Below are 22,500 nucleotides of genomic sequence, written 5' to 3' on the forward strand. Positions count from 1 at the left end.
TAATGTAAAAATGAAAGAATCTAATTACAAATTTTTGTACAAATTTTATTACACTCCCCTGAGACTCCATAAAATGAAAACAGACATTTCTCCTAACTGTAATAGATGTACCTCTGAAAGTGGAACCTATATGCATGTATTTTGGAGCTGTAGAGAGATTGCCAGATTTTGGCAATCTATACATACTGCTGCACAGAAAATACTAGATGTACAGTTTGATATGACCCCGTGTCTCTATCTTCTTAATGCCCAGCAGGACTTTGTTCTTGATCCTGACAGAGAAAATTTGCTCATGACCATTACATACTTTGCTAAGAAATGTATTCTTCTATTGTGGGCCTCTAATACTTCTCCTACATTTAAAATGTGGATTGACCAGATTGTTGACTTTCTCCCTCTTGAAAAGCTCACTTATGACCTCCACAAGAGACAGCCCAAGTTTGATAGACTCTGGTCTCCACTACTCAACTATATTTCAAATTGGACAGAGTGAATGGGGGAATCAGGGAGATGAGCAGATGCGTGTTGTGTAAGGTGCTGTAAAATCTAAAAACTAATTATTGGCTCGTCATCTCAGCTAAGGCTGGAAATAGCTAATAAGAACCTTGATAGTACTGCTGCAAGTTCTATAATTTAAATTTTGTTATAATTATTATTTGTGTGTGTGTGTGTGTGTGTGTATGTATATATATATATATACATATGTGTGTATATATATATATACATACATATATAAAACAATTTTTTATTATTATTATTATTATTATTATTTTTTTTTTTAAGTCACATCTGTGAATGTGGAATGTGTTTGGTTGGTTGATTGAAAACTTAATAAAACTTTAAATTGAAAAAAAAAAACTAGCTCACAAACCTCAAGCTAAACCATTAAGCAACAGAGATATGCATAGCTGTGAATTATAGACTTCTTATACCAGTGGTCATTCAACACAATGAGACGGAGATGGGAACAATACTGCCCTTATTATAGAGGATGAGAGGAGGAAGGAAGGAAGAAAGGAAGAGAGAGAGGAACATGCCAGAAACTTACCCTGAGGGCAGCCATTACACACATCGTGAATAAGAAACTCAAGAACAAAGACGAAGGATTCATAATTAAGCATGTTCTGCAGACATCGCCGAGCAGTGTGTGTGTGTGTGTGTGTGTGTGTGTGTGTGTGTGTGTGTGTGTGTGTGTGTGTGTGTGCATGCGTGCGTGCGTGCGTGTGTGTGTAGGATGGCCATGCCATGTTAGGACACAGGCCATCATTCCATGCGCTGTAGATCCTACCCAGTGATATCATGGAGATGTGTGTTGAGAACAGTAATTCTAATGAGAGTTTCTCTTCTTGGTTTGGAGCAGGACAGAGAGGGGAGGTTTCATATCTTCCACATATACCAGAACTGGTTTGGAGCAGGACAGAGAGGGGAGGTTTCATATCTTCTACATATACCAGAGCTGGTTTGGAGCAGGACAGAGAGGGGAGGTTTCATATCTTCTACATATACCAGAGCTGGTTTGGAGCAGGACAGAGAGGGGAGGTTTCATATCTTCTACATATACCAGAACTGGTTTGGAGCAGGACAGAGAGGGGAGGTTTCATATCTTCTACATATACCAGAACTGGTTTGGAGCAGGACAGAGAGGGGAGGTTTCATATCTTCTACATATACCAGAACTGGTTTGGAGCAGGACAGAGAGGGGAGGTTTCATATCTTCTACATATACCAGAACTGGTTTGGAGCAGGACAGAGAGGGGAGGTTTCATATCTTCTACATATACCAGAACTGGTTTGGAGCAGGACAGAGCGGGGAGGTTTCATACCTTCCACATATACCAGAACTGGTTTGGAGCAGGACAGAGAGGGGAGGTTTCATACCTTCCACATATACCAGAACTGGTTTGGAGCAGGACAGAGAGGGGAGGTTTCATATCTTCTACATATACCAGAACTGGTTTGGAGCAGAACAGAGAGGGGAGGTTTCATACCTTCCACATATACCAGAACTGGTTTGGAGCAGGACAGAGAGGGGAGGTTTCATATCTTCTACATATACCAGAACTGGTTTGGAGCAGGACAGAGAGGGGAGGTTTCATATCTTCTACATATACCAGAGCTGGTTTGGAGCAGGACAGAGAGGGGAGGTTTCATATCTTCTACATATACCAGAACTGGTTTGGAGCAGGACAGAGAGGGGAGGTTTCATATCTTCTACATATACCAGAACTGGTTTGGAGCAGGACAGAGAGGGGAGGTTTCATACCTTCCACATATACCAGAACTGGTTTGAAGCAGGACAGAGAGGGGAGGTTTCATATCTTCTACATATACCAGAACTGGTTTGGAGCAGGACAGAGAGGGGAGGTTTCATATCTTCTACATATACCAGAACTGGTTTGGAGCAGGACAGAGAGGGGAGGTTTCATATCTTCTACATATACCAGAACTGGTTTGGAGCAGGACAGAGAGGGGAGGTTTCATATCTTCTACATATACCAGAGCTGGTTTGGAGCAGGACAGAGAGGGGAGGTTTCATATCTTCTACATATACCAGAGCTGGTTTGGAGCAGGACAGAGAGGGGAGGTTTCATATCTTCTACATATACCAGAACTGGTTTGGAGCAGGACAGAGAGGGGAGGTTTCATACCTTCCACATATACCAGAACTGGTTTGGAGCAGGACAGAGAGGGGAGGTTTCATATCTTCTACATATACCAGAACTGGTCTGGAGCAGGACAGAGAGGGGAGGTTTCATATCTTCTACATATACCAGAACTGGTTTGGAGCAGGACAGAGAGGGGAGGTTTCATACCTTCTTACAGAGGACCAGCTGGTGATCAAAGAGGAAGAAGACCCGTTGCTGACTGCGTCCATAGGGCTGGTAGATCCAAGACATTTCTCCTGTATAGATCAACTCTGAGCTCCGGTCCAGGATGTCATCACCCTGGGGACAATAATATTACATGGCTTTATTTAGCATTATTCAAGGACCTAAAGACGCTTGTTCTAAACACACACACACACACACACACACACACACACACACACACACACACACACACACACACACACACACACACACACACACACACACACACACACACACACACACACACACACACACACACACACACACACACACACACACACACACACACACACACACACACTCCATTGAGGGATGGTTTGTTCAGAGTGGTGTACAGTACGTACCTCCCAGTCCAGGACTGAGGCCTGCCATTGGGCAATCTTGTCAATGTTCTCCAGCCTCCTCTTCCTCTCGTTGATCTGCTGAGTGACGTTACGCATCACCGCCAGCGCCGCCGCCACATAACGATAGTCACTATGGAGACAGAACACACATTACAGCCACCACGTAGAAATAGTCACTATGGAGACAGAACACACATTACAGCCACCACGTAGCAATAGTCACTATGGAGACAGAACACACATTACAGCCACCACGTAGCAATAGAAACTATGGAGACAGAACACACATTACAGCTACCATGTAGCAATAGTCACTGTGATGACAGAACACACATTACAGCCGCCATGTAGCAATAGTCACTAGGGAGACAGAACACACATTACAGCCACCACGTAGCAATAGTCACTATGGAGACAGGACGCAGGTCATTACAGCGGGATGAATCACACCTTACAGTAGCCGCTATTGCGACAGGTTTGTGCCACATCAATGTGTGTGTTAGTAAGTGTATGTGTCTGTATCTGTGGAAGCAGCCCAATCCTCCATCTGCCAGACTCACTACACCTCTTCACACACTCCTCACAGCCTGACACAGACAGAGAGACAGAGACTGACAGGGGGAGAGAGAGAGAGAGAGAGAGAGACTGACAGGGAGAGAGACAGACAGAGAGAGAGACAGACAGACAGACAGACAGACAGACAAGGAGAGAGAGAGACAGACAGACAAGGAGAGAGAGAGACAGACAGACAAGGAGAGAGAGAGACAGAGAGACAGACAGAGAGAGACAGACAGAAATAGAGACAGACAGAGAGATAGACAGAGAGGCAGGCAGAGAGGCAGACAGAGAGAGAGAGACAGGGAGAGAGACAGAGAGATAGACAGAGAGGCAGGCAGAGAGACAGAGAGAGACAGACAGAAATAGAGACAGACAGAGAGATAGACAGAGAGGCAGGCAGAGAGGCAGACAGAGAGAGAGACAGGGAGAGAGACATAGAGAGAGACAGATATCTGGCAGAGAGAGTTATTAAGAGTGTTGGCCCCTGCCCCTGTCTGGCTGTGAGAGTCTGATCTGTGAATGACCTGGAGCCGGATGAGACAAACACAGCTGAATGACCTACTATATGTGTGTGTGTGTGTGTGTGTGTGTGTGTGTCTCTCTCTGTTTGTGTGTGTGTGTGTGTGTGTGTGTGTTTGTGTGTGTGTGTGTGTGTGTGTGTGTGTGTGTGTGTGTGTGTGTGTGTGTGTGTGTGTGTGTGTGTGTGTGTGTGTGTGTGTAAACCTACCTGTGTTCCTGTGGGGTGTATTTGAGCAGCTCGGCCAGCTGCAGGGGGTATTTGCAGATCTTCTGTACGGGTGTGAGGAGGAAGCCGTCGATAGCGATGTCGATCATCTGCTGAAGCAGACGACAGGCCTCGAAGAAGTGCTGGTACCTCCCGTCTCTCATCAGCTTGGACAGCTCCATACACGCATCCAGGTGGTTGTTACAGTACTCAGAGTAGATCCAGAAGCCGTCTTGCTGTGGGACAAAACAAGGGGAGATCAGGAAATGGTTCATTTGTGATTTGAGACAATAAGTCCTGCAGCAGGAATTGTGAGTCATATGGTGGTTCAGCAGGCTTCAATCTTGGTGTTGAGTTTAATAACTTACATGTTCTAGAAAGCAGGGTTCTATCTAGGTAGTAACTTACATGTTCTAGAAAGCAGGGTTCTATCTAGGTAGTAATTTACATGTTCTAGAAAGCAGGGTTCTATCTAGGTAGTAATTTACATGTTCTAGAAAGCAGGGTTCTATCTAGGTAGTAACTTACATGTTCTAGAAAGCAGGGTTCTATCTAGGTAGTAATTTACATGTTCTAGAAAGCAGGGTTCTATCTAGGTAGTAATTTACATGTTCTAGAAAGCAGGGTTCTATCTAGGTAGTAATTTACATGTTCTAGAAAGCAGGGTTCTATCTAGGTAGTAATTTACATGTTCTAGAAAGCAGGGTTCTATCTAGGTAGTAATTTACATGTTCTAGAAAGCAGGGTTCTATCTAGGTAGTAATTTACATGTTCTAGAAAGCAGGGTTCTATCTAGGTAGTAATTTACATGTTCTAGAAAGCAGGGTTCTATCTAGGTAGTAATTTACATGTTCTAGAAAGCAGGGTTCTATCTAGGTAGTAACTTACATGTTCTAGAAAGCAGGGTTCTATCTAGGTAGTAACTTACATGTTCTAGAAAGCAGGGTTCTATCTAGGTAGTAATTTACATGTTCTAGAAAGCAGGGTTCTATCTAGGTAGTAATTTACATGTTCTAGAAAGCAGGGTTCTATCTAGGTAGTAACTTACATGTTCTAGAAAGCAGGGTTCTATCTAGGTAGTAATTTACATGTTCTAGAAAGCAGGGTTCTATCTAGGTAGTAATTTACATGTTCTAGAAAGCAGGGTTCTATCTAGGTAGTAACTTACATGTTCTAGAAAGCAGGGTCCTATCTAGGTAGTAACTTACATGTTCTAGAAAGCAGGGTCCTATCTAGGTAGTAACTTACATGTTCTAGAAAGCAGGGTTCTATCTAGGTAGTAACTTACATGTTCTAGAAAGCAGGGTCCTATCTCAGACAGGTGTGGTTCCTCGTTGTTGTATTGTTTCTCCAGGTCTCTAACGAAGCCCATCTGGAAACGGTAGATGTCTTCGATGTTCCCAAAGATCACCCTCAGCTGGTCATCGTTAAACATGTCTACCCTCTTCCTACACTGACGCAGGTAGCCCTGGAAGAAAGATAATTATACATACAATAGGATGGGGATGAGCAAAGGATTGTGTGTGTCTGAGTGTGTGTGTGTGTGTCTGAGTGTGTGTGTTTACCTCACAGATGTCCTTGAGGTGTTTGATGTAGTGTCTCTCTGTGCTCATGATCTCATTAATGACGTTGGCTCTCATCTGGTCACGGTTCTGAAGTGGCGAGCCCAGGCACAAGCAGTCATTGGTCGGATCCAGGTGACCGTTAGCCACTTCACTGGTCCCCTCCGCAGGCTCCACCCCCCCATCCTCCTGGTTCACCCACAGCTGAGGAGACCAACACACACACTCCTGAATGGGAGATAAAATGGTGACTACATACTACTATCAGAGGGCTTTAACACAGAAAACATTGCTTCCTCTTCCAGACATCTTTTAATCATTTGTTCCAGTTTCAGGTTGTAGCTGGCAGCTCTGGGTCTCAGAGGAGAGTTGACAGAGAGAGAGAGAGAGAGTCAGAGAGAGAGAGAGAGAGAGAGAGAGAGAGAGAGAGTCAGAGAGAGAGAGATACAAAGAGGGAGAGAGAGAGAGAGAGCGAGAGAGAGAGAGAGAGTCAGAGGTGCTCTTTGTTCCAGCTTTGAGCTGTGGACACACACACACACTCCGCTCAGTTAGAGGTAGGGGATCAGATGCCTGGTATGGTAGCCAAGCCAACACCTGATGAAACACTGTGTGCCAACTGAACATCAAAGAGGCGACGGTTGTAATGCCAAACACACGATGCCATGCAGCTTCACAACAACAAGCAGAGAGACGGCTGGAGACAACTGCTGCTACCGTGCTAGAGTGTGTTCCCAAATGGCACCCTATTCCCTTTATAGTGCACTACTTTCGACCAGGGACTATAGGAATCTGGTAAAAAGTAGTGCACTATATAGGCAAAAAGGGTGTTATTTGAGAAGCATCGTGGAGGAGAAGACTCAGTTATAAACAGACTATAAAAAGAGTAAAAATAGTGAATAAAAAAAAAGAGTAAATAGAAAAGAGAAAAAAACTAAAGCCTGTAATCTACAATAGATCCATCGTGTTCTGATGATTCCCAATCTTCTGACTGATATACATATCACAGGAGGTTGGTGGCACCTTAGTTGGGGAGGACGGGCTTGTGGTAACGGCTGGAGCGGAATGGCTGGAATGGTATCAAATAATTCCATTAGCCCGGTTCCAGCCATTATTATAAGCCGTCCTCCCCTCAGCAGACAATCTACAGTTGAAGTCGGAAGTTTACATACACCTTAGCCAAATACATTTGAACTCAGTTTTTCACAATTCCTGACATTTAATCCTAGTAAAAATGCCCTGTCTTAGGTCAGTTAGGATCACCACTTTATTTTAAGAATGTGAAATGTCAGAATAATAGAAGAGAGAATTATTTATTTCAGCTTTAATTTCTATCATCACATTCCCAGTGGGTCAGAAGTTTACATACACTCAATTAGTATTTGGTAGCATTGCCTTTAAATTGTTTAACTTGGGTCAAATGTTTCGGATAGCCTTCCACAAGCTTCCCACAATAAGTTGGGTGAATTTTGGCCCATTCCTCTTGACAGATCTGGTGTAACTGAGTCAGGTTTGTAGGCCTCCTTGCTCGCACACGCTTTTTCAGTTCTGCCCACAAATTTTCTATAGGATTGAGGTCAGGGCTTTGTGATGGCCACTCCAATCCCTTGACTTTGTTGTCCTTAAGCCATTTTGAAACAACTATGGAAGTATGCTTGGGGTCATTGTCCATTTGGAAGACCCATTTGCGACCAAGCTTTAACTTCCTGACTGATGTCTTGAGATGTTGCTTCAATATTTCCACATCATTTCCCTTCCTCACGATGCCATCTATTTTGTGAAGTGCACCAGTCCCTCCTGCAGCAAATCTCCCCCACAACATGATGCTGCCACCCCCGTGCTTCACGGTTGGGATGGTGTTCTTCGGCTTGCAAACCATCTTCACAAGGTCCTTTGCTGTTGTTCTGGGATTGATTTGCACTTTTCCCACCAAAGTATGTTACTGTCTAGGAGACAGAACACGTCTCTTTCCTGAGTGGTATGATGGCTGTGTGGTCCCATGGTGTTTATACTTGCTCACTATTGTTTGTACAGATGAACGTGGTACCTTCAATGTTTTTGGAAATTGCTCCCAAGGATGAACCAGACTTGTGGAGGTCCCCAATTTTTTTCTGAGGTAGGCCTACCTTCAAACTCAGTGTCTCTTTGCTTGACATCATAGGAAAATCAAAAGAAATCAGCCAAGACCTCAGAATGTTTTTTTTGGAGACCTCCACAAGTCTGGTTCATCCTTGGGAGCAATTTCCAAACGCCTGAAGGTGCCACGTTCATCTGTACAAACAATAGTACACAAGTATAAACACCATGGGACCATACAGCCGTCATACCGCTCAGGAAGGAGACGCGTTCTGTCTCCTAGAGATGAACGTACTTTGGCGCGAAAAGTGCAAATCAATCCAAGAACAACAGCAAAGGACCTTGTGAAGATGCTGGAGGAAACAGGTACAAAAGTATCTATATCCACAGTAAAGCGAGTCCTATATCGACATAACCTGAAAGGCCGCTCAGCAAGGAAGAAGCCACTGCTCCAAAACCTCCATAAAAAAGCCAGACTACGGTTTGCAACTGCACATGGGGACAAAGAACGTACTTTTTGGAGAAATGTCCTCTGGTCTGATGAAACAAAAATAGAACTGTTTGGCCATAATGACCATCATTATGTTCGGAGGAAAAAGGGGGTGGCTTGCAAGCCGAAGAACACCATCCCAACCGTGAAGCACAGGGGTGTTAGCATCATGTTGTGGGGGTGCTTTGCTGCAGGAAGGACTGGTGCACTTCACAAAATAGATCATGATGAATTTTCCTTTCATCATGAGAAAGGAAAATTATGAGGATATATCGAAGCAACATCTCAAGAAGTGAGTCAGGAAGTTAAAGCTTGGTCGCAAAATGGGTCTTCCAAATGGACAATGACCCCAAGCAGACTTCCAAAGTTGTGGCAAAATGGCTTAAGGACAACAAAGTCAAGGTATTGGAGTGGCCATCACAAAGCCTTGACCTCAATCCTATAGAAAATGTTTGGGCAGAACTGAAAAAGCGTGTGCGAGCAAGGAGGCCTACAAACCTGACTCAGTTACACCAGATCTGTCAAGAGGAATGGGCCAAAATTCACCCAACTTATTGTGGGAAGCTTGTGGAAGGCTACCTGAAACATTTGACCCAAGTTAAACAATTTAAAGGCAATGCTACCAAATACTAATTGAATGTATGTAAACTTCTGACCCACTGGGAATGTGATGATAGAAATTAAAGCTGAAATAAATAATTCTCTCTACTATTATTCTGACATTTCACATTCTCAAAATAAAGTGGTGATCCTAACTGACCTAAGACAGGGAGTTTTTACATGGATTAAATGTCAGGAATTGTGAAAAACTGAGTTCAAATGTATTTGGCTAAGGTGTATGTAAACTTCCGACTTCAACTGTACATGTACTCTGTCTCTCTCTGACTGACCAATAGAATGACGTACTGTACAGAGGTTTTGTGGAGGTTATGGGAACGTTAGATGTGCATTGGTTGATTGACTGGGCAATGTTTGGGAGACGTTGCGTTGGCAGACTGAGGGATGGGTGGTGGGGGGGGGTATGGCTGGATGGTTGATTGATTGGTTGGGTAATGTTTGGGAGACGTTGCGTTGGCAGACTGAGGGATGGGTGGTGGGGGGGGGTATGGCTGGATGGTTGATTGACTGGGTAATGTTTGGGAGATGTTGCGTTGGCAGACTGAGGGATGGGTGGTGGGGGGGGGTATGGCTGGATGGTTGATTGACTGGGTAATGTTTGGGAGACGTTGCGTTGACAGACTGAGGGGTGGGTGGTGGGGGGGGGTATGGCTGGATGGGTGATTGATTGGTTGGGTAATGTTTGGGAGACGTTGCGTCGGCAGACTGAGGGATGGGTGGGTGGTGGGGGGGGGGGTATGGCTGGATGGTTGATTGACTGGGTAATGTTTGGGAGATGTTGCGTTGGCAGACTGAGCGGTGGGTGGTGGGTGGTGGGGGGGGGTATGGCTGGATGGTTGATTGATTGGTTGGGTAATGTTTGGGAGATGTTGCGTTGGCAGACTGAGGGATGGGTGGGGGGGGGGGGTATGGCTGGATGGTTGATTGGTTGGGTAATGTTTGGGAGATGTTGCGTTGGCAGACTGAGCGGTGGGTGGGGGGGGGGGGTATGGCTGGATGGTTGATTGACTGGGTAATGTTTGGGAGATGTTGCGTTGGCAGACTGAGGGATGGGTGGTGGGGGGGGGTATGGCTGGATGGTTGATTGATTGATTGGGTAATGTTTGGGAGATGTTGCGTTGGCAGACTGAGGGATGGGTGGTGGGGGGGGGTATGGCTGGATGGTTGATTGGTTGGGTAATGTTTGGGAGATGTTGCGTTGGCAGACTGAGGGATGGGTGGTGGGGGGGGGTATGGCTGGATGGTTGATTGACTGGGTAATGTTTGGGAGATGTTGCGTTGGCAGACTGAGGGATGGGTGGTGGGGGGGGGTATGGCTGGATGGTTGATTGACTGGGTAATGTTTGGGAGACGTTGCGTTGACAGACTGAGCGGTGGGTGGTGGGGGGGGGTATGGCTGGATGGTTGATTGACTGGGTAATGTTTGGGAGACGTTGCGTTGGCAGACTGAGGGATGGGTGGTGGGGGGGGGTATGGCTGGATGGTTGATTGACTGGGTAATGTTTGGGAGATGTTGCGTTGGCAGACTGAGGGATGGGTGGTGGGGGGGGGGTATGGCTGGATGGTTGATTGATTGATTGGGTAATGTTTGGGAGACGTTGCGTTGGCAGACTGAGGGATGGGTGGTGGGGGGGGGTATGGCTGGATGGTTGATTGATTGATTGGGTAATGTTTGGGAGACGTTGCGTTGGCAGACTGAGGGATGGGTGGGTGGTGGGGAGGGGTATGGCTGGATGGTTGATTGATTGGTTGGGTAATGTTTGGGAGATGTTGCGTTGGCAGACTGAGGGATGGGTGGTGGGGGGGGGGGTATGGCTGGATGGTTGATTGACTGGGTAATGTTTGGGAGACGTTGCGTTGACAGACTGAGCGGTGGGTGGTGGGGGGGGGTATGGCTGGATGGTTGATTGACTGGGTAATGTTTGGGAGACGTTGCGTTGGCAGACTGAGGGATGGGTGGTGGTGGGGGGGGTATGGCTGGATGGTTGATTGACTGGGTAATGTTTGGGAGACGTTGCGTTGACAGACTGAGCGGTGGGTGGTGGGGGGGGGTATGGCTGGATGGTTGATTGACTGGGTAATGTTTGGGAGACGTTGCGTTGGCAGACTGAGCGGTGGGTGGTGGGGGGGGGTATGGCTGGATGGTTGATTGACTGGGTAATGTTTGGGAGACGTTGCGTTGACAGACTGAGCGGTGGGTGGTGGGGGGGGGTATGGCTGGATGGTTGATTGACTGGGTAATGTTTGGGAGACGTTGCGTTGACAGACTGAGCGGTGGGTGGTGGGGGGGGGTATGGCTGGATGGTTGATTGACTGGGTAATGTTTGGGAGATGTTGCGTTGGCAGACTGAGCGGTGGGTGGGGGGGGGGGGTATGGCTGGATGGTTGATTGATTGGTTGGGTAATGTTTGGGAGACGTTGCGTTGGCAGACTGAGGGATGGGTGGTGGGTGGTGGGGTATGGCTGGATGGTTGATTGATTGATTGGGTAATGTTTGGGAGACGTTGCGTTGGCAGACTGAGCGGTGGGTGGTGGGGGGGGGTATGGCTGGATGGTTGATTGACTGGGTAATGTTTGGGAGATGTTGCGTTGGCAGACTGAGGGATGGGTGGTGGGGGGGGGGTATGGCTGGATGGTTGATTGACTGGGTAATGTTTGGGAGACGTTGCGTTGGCAGACTGAGGGATGGGTGGTGGGGGGGGGTATGGCTGGATGGTTGATTGACTGGGTAATGTTTGGGAGATGTTGCGTTGGCAGACTGAGCGGTGGGTGGTGGGGGGGGGTATGGCTGGATGGTTGATTGACTGGGTAATGTTTGGGAGACGTTGCGTTGGCAGACTGAGGGATGGGTGGTGGGGGGGGGTATGGCTGGATGGTTGATTGACTGGGTAATGTTTGGGAGACGTTGCGTTGGCAGACTGAGGGATGGGTGGTGGGGGGGGGGTATGGCTGGATGGGTGATTGACTGGGTAATGTTTGGGAGACGTTGCGTTGGCAGACTGAGGGATGGGTGGTGGGGGGGGGGTATGGCTGGATGGTTGATTGACTGGGTAATGTTTGGGAGATGTTGCGTTGGCAGACTGAGCGGTGGGTGGTGGGTGGTGGGGGGGGGGGGGTATGGCTGGATGGTTGATTGACTGGGTAATGTTTGGGAGACGTTGCGTTGGCAGACTGAGGGATGGGTGGTGGGGGGGGGTATGGCTGGATGATTGATTGATTGGGTAATGTTTGGGAGATGTTGCGTTGGCAGACTGAGGGATGGGTGGTGGGGGGGGGGTATGGCTGGATGGGTGATTGATTGGGTAATGTTTGGGAGACGTTGCGTTGGCAGACTGAGCGGTGGGTGGTGGGGGGGGGGGGTATGGCTGGATGGTTGATTGACTGGGTAATGTTTGGGAGATGTTGCGTTGGCAGACTGAGGGATGGTTGGTGGGGGGGGGGTATGGCTGGATGGTTGATTGATTGGTTGGGTAATGTTTGGGAGACGTTGCGTTGGCAGACTGAGGGATGGGTGGGGGGGGGGGGGGTATGGCTGGATGGTTGATTGATGATGTTGGAGAAACGCACCTTAGACGTAGTGTTTTGGAACCGAGCAGTTGCTATGGGGTTGATATAGAAAACCTGTTTTGTTTGGGGTTGAGGAGGGTGGGGTTCGACCTTAGAGAGAAAGAATGACAGAAACACACCGGTTCACTCAATGCCTGGATCGACTCAATGGATGGAGAGCTGGGGGGGTGGGGAGAAATTGGTTCAGCCCCTGGACATGGAGTTGTCAGGGTTGGGATGACCATTAAGGAGCCTGGAGAAAGCCTTTACTTAGTAATGTATGGAGCCTTTACTCAGTTAAGTAGGAAGTGTTTACTAGAGTATATCCTCTTTAGCTGTAGTGTGTGTAGCCTTTACCAAGTAATGTATTAAGCTAACAGGAAGTGTACTGTGCTGGCTTGGATATCATACTGATCTTTTTAGCAGGGTTCCAGCAACTAAAGTAGATGGGTTACCAGGCCAGCCCAGTATAGCTTGTCTTGGCTTGGCTTTTCCCTACAGATGCAGGATCTTAATTTGATCACCATGTTGCAGGAGAACTTAAAACTTAAATGTAAAACTTCCTGTCATTTACACTTTCAGACATGATTTTCCCGAAAACTGTATCAATCCCTTAATTATATATCCATTATTTATAATCCACATAACAATTCACATTTCCTGTTGCTGCAGGATTATTTTCCTCCTGTAGCAAACTGGCTCAAATGAAGATCCTACATGGTTATAGTGTGAATCGGGGCACTCAGGAAACTGGGGTGACTCACCCGTACGAAGCTGGCGGGGAACCACCCCTCCTCCTCGTCAATCTGACCCCACCACCAGTCCTTATTGGACGCGTCCAGCACCTTGATGACATCACCGGCCTTAAACGCCAACTCTCGGTCGGCCATGGTCACATGGTCCCATACTGCCTCAGCGCTGACAATAGATCCTCCACTTATCAACTGGAGACAAGGAACAAGGGAAGAGCGGGAGGGAGAGCGAGAAAGAGAGAGGGGGGAGGTGAGAGTGAGTGTGACAGACAGACAGACAGACAGACAGACAGACAGACAGACAGACAGACAGACAGACAGACAGACAGACAGACAGACAAGGAGAGAGAGAGACAGAGAGAAGAGAGACAGAGAGAGACAGTGATTATTCTCAATTCCACTGACACAAACATACACACAATATCATAAAGCTACATTTTATTGAACTGCAATGAGACAAAATTGAATTAACCTCTGTGTTCGAGGCTATTAGGTAATTATTAGCAGCTTACAGCCAAGTGAAATACCATTAGCAACGATGTCATGTCAGCCACCCTGGGGAGGCACTGCTCACCAGAAAAGAGAACATGCTGAGGCATGAATCGCTAAAAATCACTATTGTAAGAAAGTGTGGGGTATTTAGTCAGTTTAGTCATAATTCCGTGCTCACACCCCCATCTAATCGCATATGAGTGAGTCCCTTGTACTTCAAACCCACACAGAGTAATGCATGTTAATACCAGCAACCAGAGCTAAAGTCATTAGCCTCTCATCATCGCTAACACAACAACACCCAAGACACAATACAGAAGGTAGGGAGGTGACCCCACCAGTGTCAGCGCAGGCTCTGTGACTGACTGATGATAAAATTACAGAATAATTACAACAGTGTTAATGTAATATAAACATCAAGGACCAACGATTGCTCAGATTCTCTGTCGGACTCTCTCTCTCTCTCTCTCTCTCTGCACAAGTGTTACAGTGTGTGTGCTAACTGTTTGTGTGTGTGTGTGTGTGTGTGTGTGTGTGTGTGTGTGTGTGTGTGTGTGTGTGTGTGTGTGTGTGTGTGTGTGTGTGTGTGTGTGTGTGTGTGTGTGTGTGTGTGTGTGTGTGTCTCAGCGGTTCCATTACGATAATGTGGCGTACGGACATTTGACCGGCAGCATTTTAATTTACTGGACATTCTAGAAATGTACCTGACCCATATGGATTGGGTGCATAACCTGATTAGAGAGTTCACCCACGGTGCTCAAAATGACAGAAATCACATTTAGATGGGAAGTCATCTTAACAGAACATGCAATGGCTTGCGTCCTTATTACTGAATTCCGATGCGTACTTTGAAGATATTACAATAACTGTCCACACTTACTTTTCCTCAGACAACAAGACGAGTAACGAACAGCTAAATCACTACCCACAGGACACTGGTTGAATCAACATCGTTTCAACGTCATTTGATTGAAATGACGTTGAACCAACGTGGAATAGACGTTTACTTGACATCTACTAACCCTCATAGTAGAAAGGTTTACCTATTCTATTGGTCAAATTAAATCAAACTTTATTTGTCACATGCGCCGAGTACAACAAGTGTACACTTTACCATTAAATGCTTACTTACAAGCCCTTAAAAAACTGTTCAAGAAGAGTTAAGAAAATATTTATCAAGTAGGCTAAAATAAAAAGTCATAATAAAAAGTAACACAACAAGAATAACAATAATGAGGTTATATACAGGGGGCACCGGTACTGAGTCAGTGTGCAGGGGTACAGGTTAGTTGAGGTAATCTGTCCATGTAGGTGGGGGCGAAGTGACTATACATAGATAAAAAACAGTGAATATCAGCAGTGTACAAAAGGGAGGGGGCGGGGGTCAATTTTTATTTTTATTTTGATTGATTTCACCTTTATTTAACCAGGTAGGCCAGTGGAGACCAAGTTCTCATTTACAACTGCGACCTGGCCAAGATAAAGCAAAGCAGTGCAACAAAAACAACAACACAGAGTTACACATAAACAAATGTACAGTCAATAACACAATAGAAAAATCTATAAACAGTGTGTGCAAATGGCGTGAGGAAGTAAGGCAATAAATAGGCCATAGTAGCGAAGTAATTACAATTTGGCAAATTAACACTGGAGTGACAGATGTACAGATGATGATGTGCAAGTAGAAATACTGGTGTACAAAATAGCAAAAAAGTAAATAAAAACAATATGGGGAGGAGGTAGGTACAATGTAAATGTAAATTGTCCAGTGGCGATTTTATTAATTGTTCAGCAGTCTTATGGCTTGGGGGTAGAAGCTGTTGAGGAGCCTTTTGGTCCTTGCCTTGGCGCTCCGGTACCGCTTGCCGTGCGGTAGCAGAGAAAACAGTTTATAACTTGGGTTACTGGAGTCTCTGACAATTTTATGGGCTTTCCTCTGACACCGCCTATTATATAGGTCCTGGATGGCAGGAAGCTTGGCCCCAGTGATGTACTGGGCCGTTCGCACTACCCTCTATAGCGCCTTGCGGTCAGATGCCGAGCAGTTGCCATACCAGGTGGTGATGCAACCGGTCAGGATGCTCTCGATAGTGCAGCTGTAGAACCTTTTGAGGTTCTGGGGACCCATGACAAATCTTTTCAATCTCCTGAGGGACTGTCTTGATATATTTGGACCATGATAGTTCGTTGGTGATGTGGACACCAAGGAACTTGAAACTCTCGACCCTCTCCACTACAGCTTGTCGTTCTGTGCGAGAAGGAAATAGCCTATTCCAAACACTCTGGGACAGTTGTGGGATGATTGATCCCAAATTCATACAACCAGTAGGCCTAGGATACATGCATATATATTTTTTATGCATTTAGTAGCGTTTCAATCAGTTACGTCACTTGCTCTGAAACCTAGATGTAGTGTTGCCCCTTGCTCTGCAAGGGCCGCGGCTTTTGTGGAGCAATGGGTAACGACGCTTCGTGGGTGACTGTTGTTGATGTGTGCAGAAGGTCCCTGGTTCGCGCACGTGTCGGGGCGAGGGGACGGTTTAAAGTTATACTGTTACAGATGTTAGTGGTCTCATGTGACAGAGATGAAAATATCCGTTAGAAGTTTAGAAAGAAGGGAGATCTAAAGATGCAACAACTAGAATGGGTTGCTAAGAGGACAAGGATCATCAACAACTAGAATGGGTTGCTAAGAGGACAAGGATCATCAACAACTAGAATGGGTTGCTAAGAGGACAAGGATCATCAACAACTAGAATGGGTTGCTAAGAGGACAAGGATCATCAACAACTAGAATGGGTTGCTAAGAGGACAAGGATCATCAACAACTAGAATGGGTTGCTAAGAGGACAAGGATCATCAACAACTAGAATGGGTTGCTAAGAGGACAAGGATCATCAACAACTAGAATGGGTTGCTAAGAGGGCAAGGATCATCAACAACTAGAATGGGTTGCTAAGAGGACAAGGATCATCAACAACTAGAATGGGTTGCTAAGAGGACAAGGATCATCAACAACTAGAATGGGTTGCTAAGAGGACAAGGATCATCAACAACTAGAATGGGTTGCTAAGAGGACAAGGATCATAGACAACTAGAATGGGTTGCTAAGAGGACAAGGATCATCAACAACTAGAATGGGTTGCTAAGAGGGCAAGGATCATCAACAACTAGAATGGGTTGCTAAGAGGACAAGGATCATCAACAACTAGAATGGGTTGCTAAGAGGACAAGGATCATCAACAACTAGAATGGGTTGCTTAGAGGCCAAGGATCATCAACAACTAGAATGGGTTGCTAAGAGGACAAGGATCATCAACAACTAGAATGGGTTGCTAAGAGGACTAGGCTTGAAGTTTGGCTGCTGGACAATGAAAGAAAGTTGATTTGAAAACCAATAGAACATGAGAGAAATAGGCTACTGTTTTCAATGGCATTTGGTCTTTATAAAATCATTTTGACTATAGGCTACTTTGAAGCAAGGTAAAACATGCCTCATAATATGAAGTAAAACATTCACGTTTCAAACAATTAAGCATACTGCCTCCAGCTCATTGCAAGGTAGTGACGCGCCAACTGTTGCCAATTGAATAGTGAATGGGAAGCCATCTTGAGAAATAAAAATCAAAACTGATTTTAACACGTGATTGCATTTAGAATTGTTTACGCAATGATTGTGCTTATAAAAACACATGTTTGACTCGGCAGATTTTCCACTCAAATATAAGCGCTGTATCTGTATGGGTAAGATAGGCCACACAACAACTAACGAAAATACACACACACAAATGTTATACCATTAAATTATGCAAATGAACCTATAGCCCGATAAGCATGACTGGTCAAATGTATTTCTATCGACTGCTATTTCCATCAGTGAATATGCTAAAAAGCCTAATTTTGCAATGGAGTTTATTTCCTTCTCCCGGACAATTAGCCAGTGGCAATTTTATGTCTTTTTTTATTGTCCAAAGCCCAGCTATTAGCGGCTAACGGAAACCCTGGTGTGTGTTTGTGGGGGCGGATAGTGGTGTGTGTGTGTGTGTGTGTTCTTCTTATTCAAGGAGCAGAGAAGACTGAGATGACATCATTAGTCTGTTCTGAATGGGAGCCACCACACACACGCACGCACGCACGCACGCACGCACGCACGCACGCACGCACACACACACACACACACACACACACACACACACACACACACACACACACACACACACACACACACACACACACACACACACACACACACACACCACTATCCACCCAACCCTTGAACACTCCTCCGCCACCCACCATTATCCATCACTCTGAGTAATGTTTCCATGTCACCTTGAGGCAGGCACAGATCCCAATTCTCACAACACACACACACACACACACACACACACACACACACACACACACACACACACACACACACACACACACACACACACACACACACACACACACACACACACACACACACACACACATGCACACGCACACGCACACACACAAGCACGCACGCACACATGCACATACACAAGCACACACACACACACACACACACACACACACAGTTCAACAGCAGTTTGCCTTTTAAACTGTGCCTCCAGCCACGCCTCCCCGTGGACTACTGGGATAGTTCAGGGAGAAGAGCCAATCAAAGAAGAGCAGATAGCAGAGGGATCATGGGTAGCGACAGACAGCTGAGCCTGGAGGGATGGAACCTGGACGGAACCGGATTATAATGTCTGGCTAGTATGGATGAGGTGACAAAACAAGGACACTCTAGGAAACATCAGAAACCTCAGGAGGTTAAAGGTCACACACTCTAATAATAGATCCATGGTTTGCCTCCAAACTGCACCCTATATAGGCCAATAGGGCTCTGGTCATGTTCCATTTGGCTAGAGCCACATATAGAGAGTCTGGCCATTCATTCAGCTTTCAACCACAAAGCATTAGAATGGTTATGGCCCTATGGCTTGTATATAGAATTTAGTACAACAGAAAAATCAATGGCACTCAGTCAGGAGTGTGTTGGCTTTTCTGTTCATGGTGTTCTGTTTTTCCCATTTGACATGTGTTTCCATTGCAGTTTCAACCAAAAGCATTATAACTCTACGGCAGACATGTTAGTTGCCTCTAGAGAATATTGACCAATCACAATCAGTCTGTAGGGTGACAGGGAGCTAAGGCTCTCCTGACCTCTAACCTCAAGACATCAGCAGAGACGGTAAAAATTAACCCCGACCTCCATACCCACTACCTCATACCTCCTACCCACATACCCGCTACCCCATACCCTCTACCCCATACCCTCTACCCTCTACTCCATACCCCCTAACCCATACCCTCTACCCTCTACCCCCTACCCCATACCCCTACCCCATACCCTCTACCCCCTACTCTACCCTCTACCCCTACCCCATACGCCCTACCCCATACCTCCTACCTCCTACCCCCATACCCTCTACCCCATACCCTCTACCCCATACCCCTACCCTCTACCCCTACCTCCTACCCCATACCCCTACCCTCTACCCCATACCCCTACCCTCTACCACTACCTCCTACCCCCATATCCCCTACCCCATACGCCCTACCCCCATACATCCTACCTCCTACCCCCTACCCCATACCCTCTACCCCCTATCCCATACCCCTACCCCATACCCCATACCCTCTACCCCCTACTCTACCCTCTACCCCTACCCCATACGCCCTACCCCATACCTCCTACCTCCTACCCCCATACCCTCTACCCCATACCCTCTACCCCATACCCCCTACCCCTACCTCCTACCCCATACCCCTACCCTCTACCCCATACCCCTACCCTCTACCACTACCTCCTACCCCCATATCCCCTACCCCATACGCCCTACCCCCATACATCCTACCTCCTACCCCCTACCCCATACCCTCTACCCCATACCCCCTAACCCATACCCTCTACCCCCATACCTCCTACACCCTACCTCAAACCTCCTACACCCTATCTCATACGCCCTACCCCCATACCTCCTACCCCCTACCTCATACGCCCAACCCCCATACCCCCTACCCCATACCCTCTACCCCCTACCTCATACGCCATACCCCCATACCTCCTACCCCCTACCTCATACCTACTACACTACCTCATACGCCCTACCCCCATACCTCCTACCCTCTACCCCTACCCCCATACCCCCTACCTCATACGCTCTACCCCGACCCCCATACCCCCTACCTCCTACCCCATACCCCATACCTCCTACCTCATACTTCCTACCTCCTACGCCCTACCTCCTACCCCCTACCGCTTACACCCTACCTCCTACCCCCTACCGCTTACACCCTACCTCAAACCTCCTACCCCCTACCCCCTACCCCTTACCTCCTACCCCCTACCCCATACCTCCTAGATCTCACCCCCATACCTCCTACCTCCTACCCCCATACCCCTTGGGCGCTATTGTAGATCTGAAGGGATTGGACTGTAGATCTGAAGGGATTGGATAGTAGATCTGAAGGGATTGGATAGTAGATCTGAAGGGATTGGATAGTAGATCTGAAGGGATTGGATAGTAGATCTGAAGGGATTGGATAGTAGTTCTGAAGAGATTGGATAGTAGATCTGAAGGGATTGGATAGTAGATCTGAAGGGATTGGATAGTAGATCTGAAGAGATTGGATAGTAGATCTGAAGGGATTGGATAGTAGATCTGAAGAGATTGGATAGTAGATCTGAAGGGATTGGATAGTAGATCTGAAGGGATTGGATAGTAGATCTGAAGGGATTGGATAGTAGATCTGAAGGGATTGGATAGTAGATCTGAAGAGATTGGATAGTAGATCTGAAGGGACTGGATAGTAGATCTGAAGGGATTGGATAGTAGATCTGAAGGGATTGGATAGTAGATCTGAAGGGATTGGATAGTAGATCTGAAGGGATTGGATAGTAGATCTGAAGGGATTGGATAGTAGATCTGAAGAGATTGGATAGTAGATCTGAAGGGATTGAATAGTAGATCTGAAGGGATTGGATAGTAGATGTAGATCTGAAGAGATTGGACTGTAGATCTGAAGGGATTGGATAGTAGATCTGAAGGGATTGGATAGTAGATCTGAAGGGATTGGATAGTAGATCTGAAGGGATTGGATAACAATGTGGTGGGAATTCCTACACAGGTGCCAAGAGGGATCCATACTGGACAATTCAAAGCAGATGCCATATTTCACAGAATCCTATCCACCGCCAAGCCACCTCCAAGGGACCCACCTGCGAGGGCGAGGATCCCCAAAAACAGCATTCCTATTGGGAGTAAGCCTCGCTCCCCTCCCCCCTACTGGATAACATGCTCTCTCCATGGTCCCTCTACAACAGTATTCAACCCCATTGACTAATAATAAAACCTCCACTCTCTATATAGATACGATACTAGAATATTTCACCCCATTCATTATGCTTACAACATTCCTCTAATGTGATATCACAACACTGAAGCTACATTCCTCTAATGTGATATCACAACACTGAAGCTACATTCCTCTAATGTGATATCACAACACTGAAGCTACATTCCTCTAATGTGATATCACAACACTGAAGCTACATTCCTCTAATGTGATATCACAACACTGAAGCTACATTCCTCTAATGTGATATCACAACACTGTAGCTACATTCCTCTAATGTGATATCACAACACTGAAGCTACATTCCTCTAATGTGATATCACAACACTGAAGCTACATTCCTCTAATGTGATATCACAACACTGAAGCTACATTCCTCTAATGTGATATCACAACACTGAAGCTACATTCCTCTAATGTGATATCACAACACTGAAGCTACATTCCTCTAATGTGATATCACAACACTGAAGCTACATTCCTCTAATGTGATATCACAACACTGAAGCTACATTCCTCTAATGTGATATCACAACACTGAAGCTACATTCCTCTAATGTGATATTACAACACTGAAGCTACATTCCTCTAATGTGATATCACAACACTTTAGCTACAGTCCTCTAATGTGTGGGTATATATCCAGCCAGAACTAACACCAGTCCCTGTTAATTCCTCTCTTCATCCCTCCATTCCCTCCCCAGGATAACAAGATCAGTTCTCCCCCTCCCTGATACATCACAGTGTTTTCCTCTAAATTAAAAACATTGCATAACCAATCTCTCTCCCATTCCTCTCTCTCTCTCTCTTTTCCCCCGGTCTTCCTCTCTCTGTCTCTCTTTCTTTCCCAGCAGGGGCTGCCTTTAGTTGATCAAAGGAAACCAGCGTACCATGCAGCCAGGAGATCTGACGTCCAACCAACAACTATAGAAATAGAATCCATAGAATAGATTAATTTAAGTCAACGATGGGTCAGAGGTTCCAAGCCCGTTCTATTAATTATATTTCTATGCCAACAACATCCTCTTGCTCCCAAACCTGGGTATCTAGCTGGATCTGCCTACTGTAGAGAGACAGCC

The 22,500-nt window shown here is 46.3% G+C and overlaps 1 protein-coding gene across 5 annotated transcripts in view; it reads right to left on the reverse strand.

The window, feature by feature from the left end:
• LOC129858680 (rho guanine nucleotide exchange factor 9-like) overlaps nucleotides 1-22,500 on the reverse strand; it is a 116,233-nt gene that overhangs the window by 20,682 nt on the left and 73,051 nt on the right. For 2 of the 5 annotated variants that reach the window (XM_055927981.1, XM_055927982.1), the window contains 7 exons: nucleotides 13,550-13,729; nucleotides 12,807-12,896; nucleotides 6,062-6,286; nucleotides 5,785-5,964; nucleotides 4,500-4,732; nucleotides 3,215-3,344; nucleotides 2,814-2,945 (listed from right to left, as the gene is read on the reverse strand). In XM_055927981.1, coding sequence (XP_055783956.1) covers nucleotides 2,814-2,945; nucleotides 3,215-3,344; nucleotides 4,500-4,732; nucleotides 5,785-5,964; nucleotides 6,062-6,286; nucleotides 12,807-12,896; nucleotides 13,550-13,729 — 1,170 coding nt within the window. The remainder of the gene's footprint in view (nucleotides 1-2,813; nucleotides 2,946-3,214; nucleotides 3,345-4,499; nucleotides 4,733-5,784; nucleotides 5,965-6,061; nucleotides 6,287-12,806; nucleotides 12,897-13,549; nucleotides 13,730-22,500) is intronic. The other 3 variants (XM_055927976.1, XM_055927979.1, XM_055927977.1) reach the window with 3 other exon arrangements.

The sequence above is a fragment of the Salvelinus fontinalis genome, chromosome 6 (genome assembly GCF_029448725.1).
Source record: "Salvelinus fontinalis isolate EN_2023a chromosome 6, ASM2944872v1, whole genome shotgun sequence".
Classification (NCBI taxonomy): Eukaryota; Metazoa; Chordata; class Actinopteri; order Salmoniformes; family Salmonidae; genus Salvelinus; species Salvelinus fontinalis.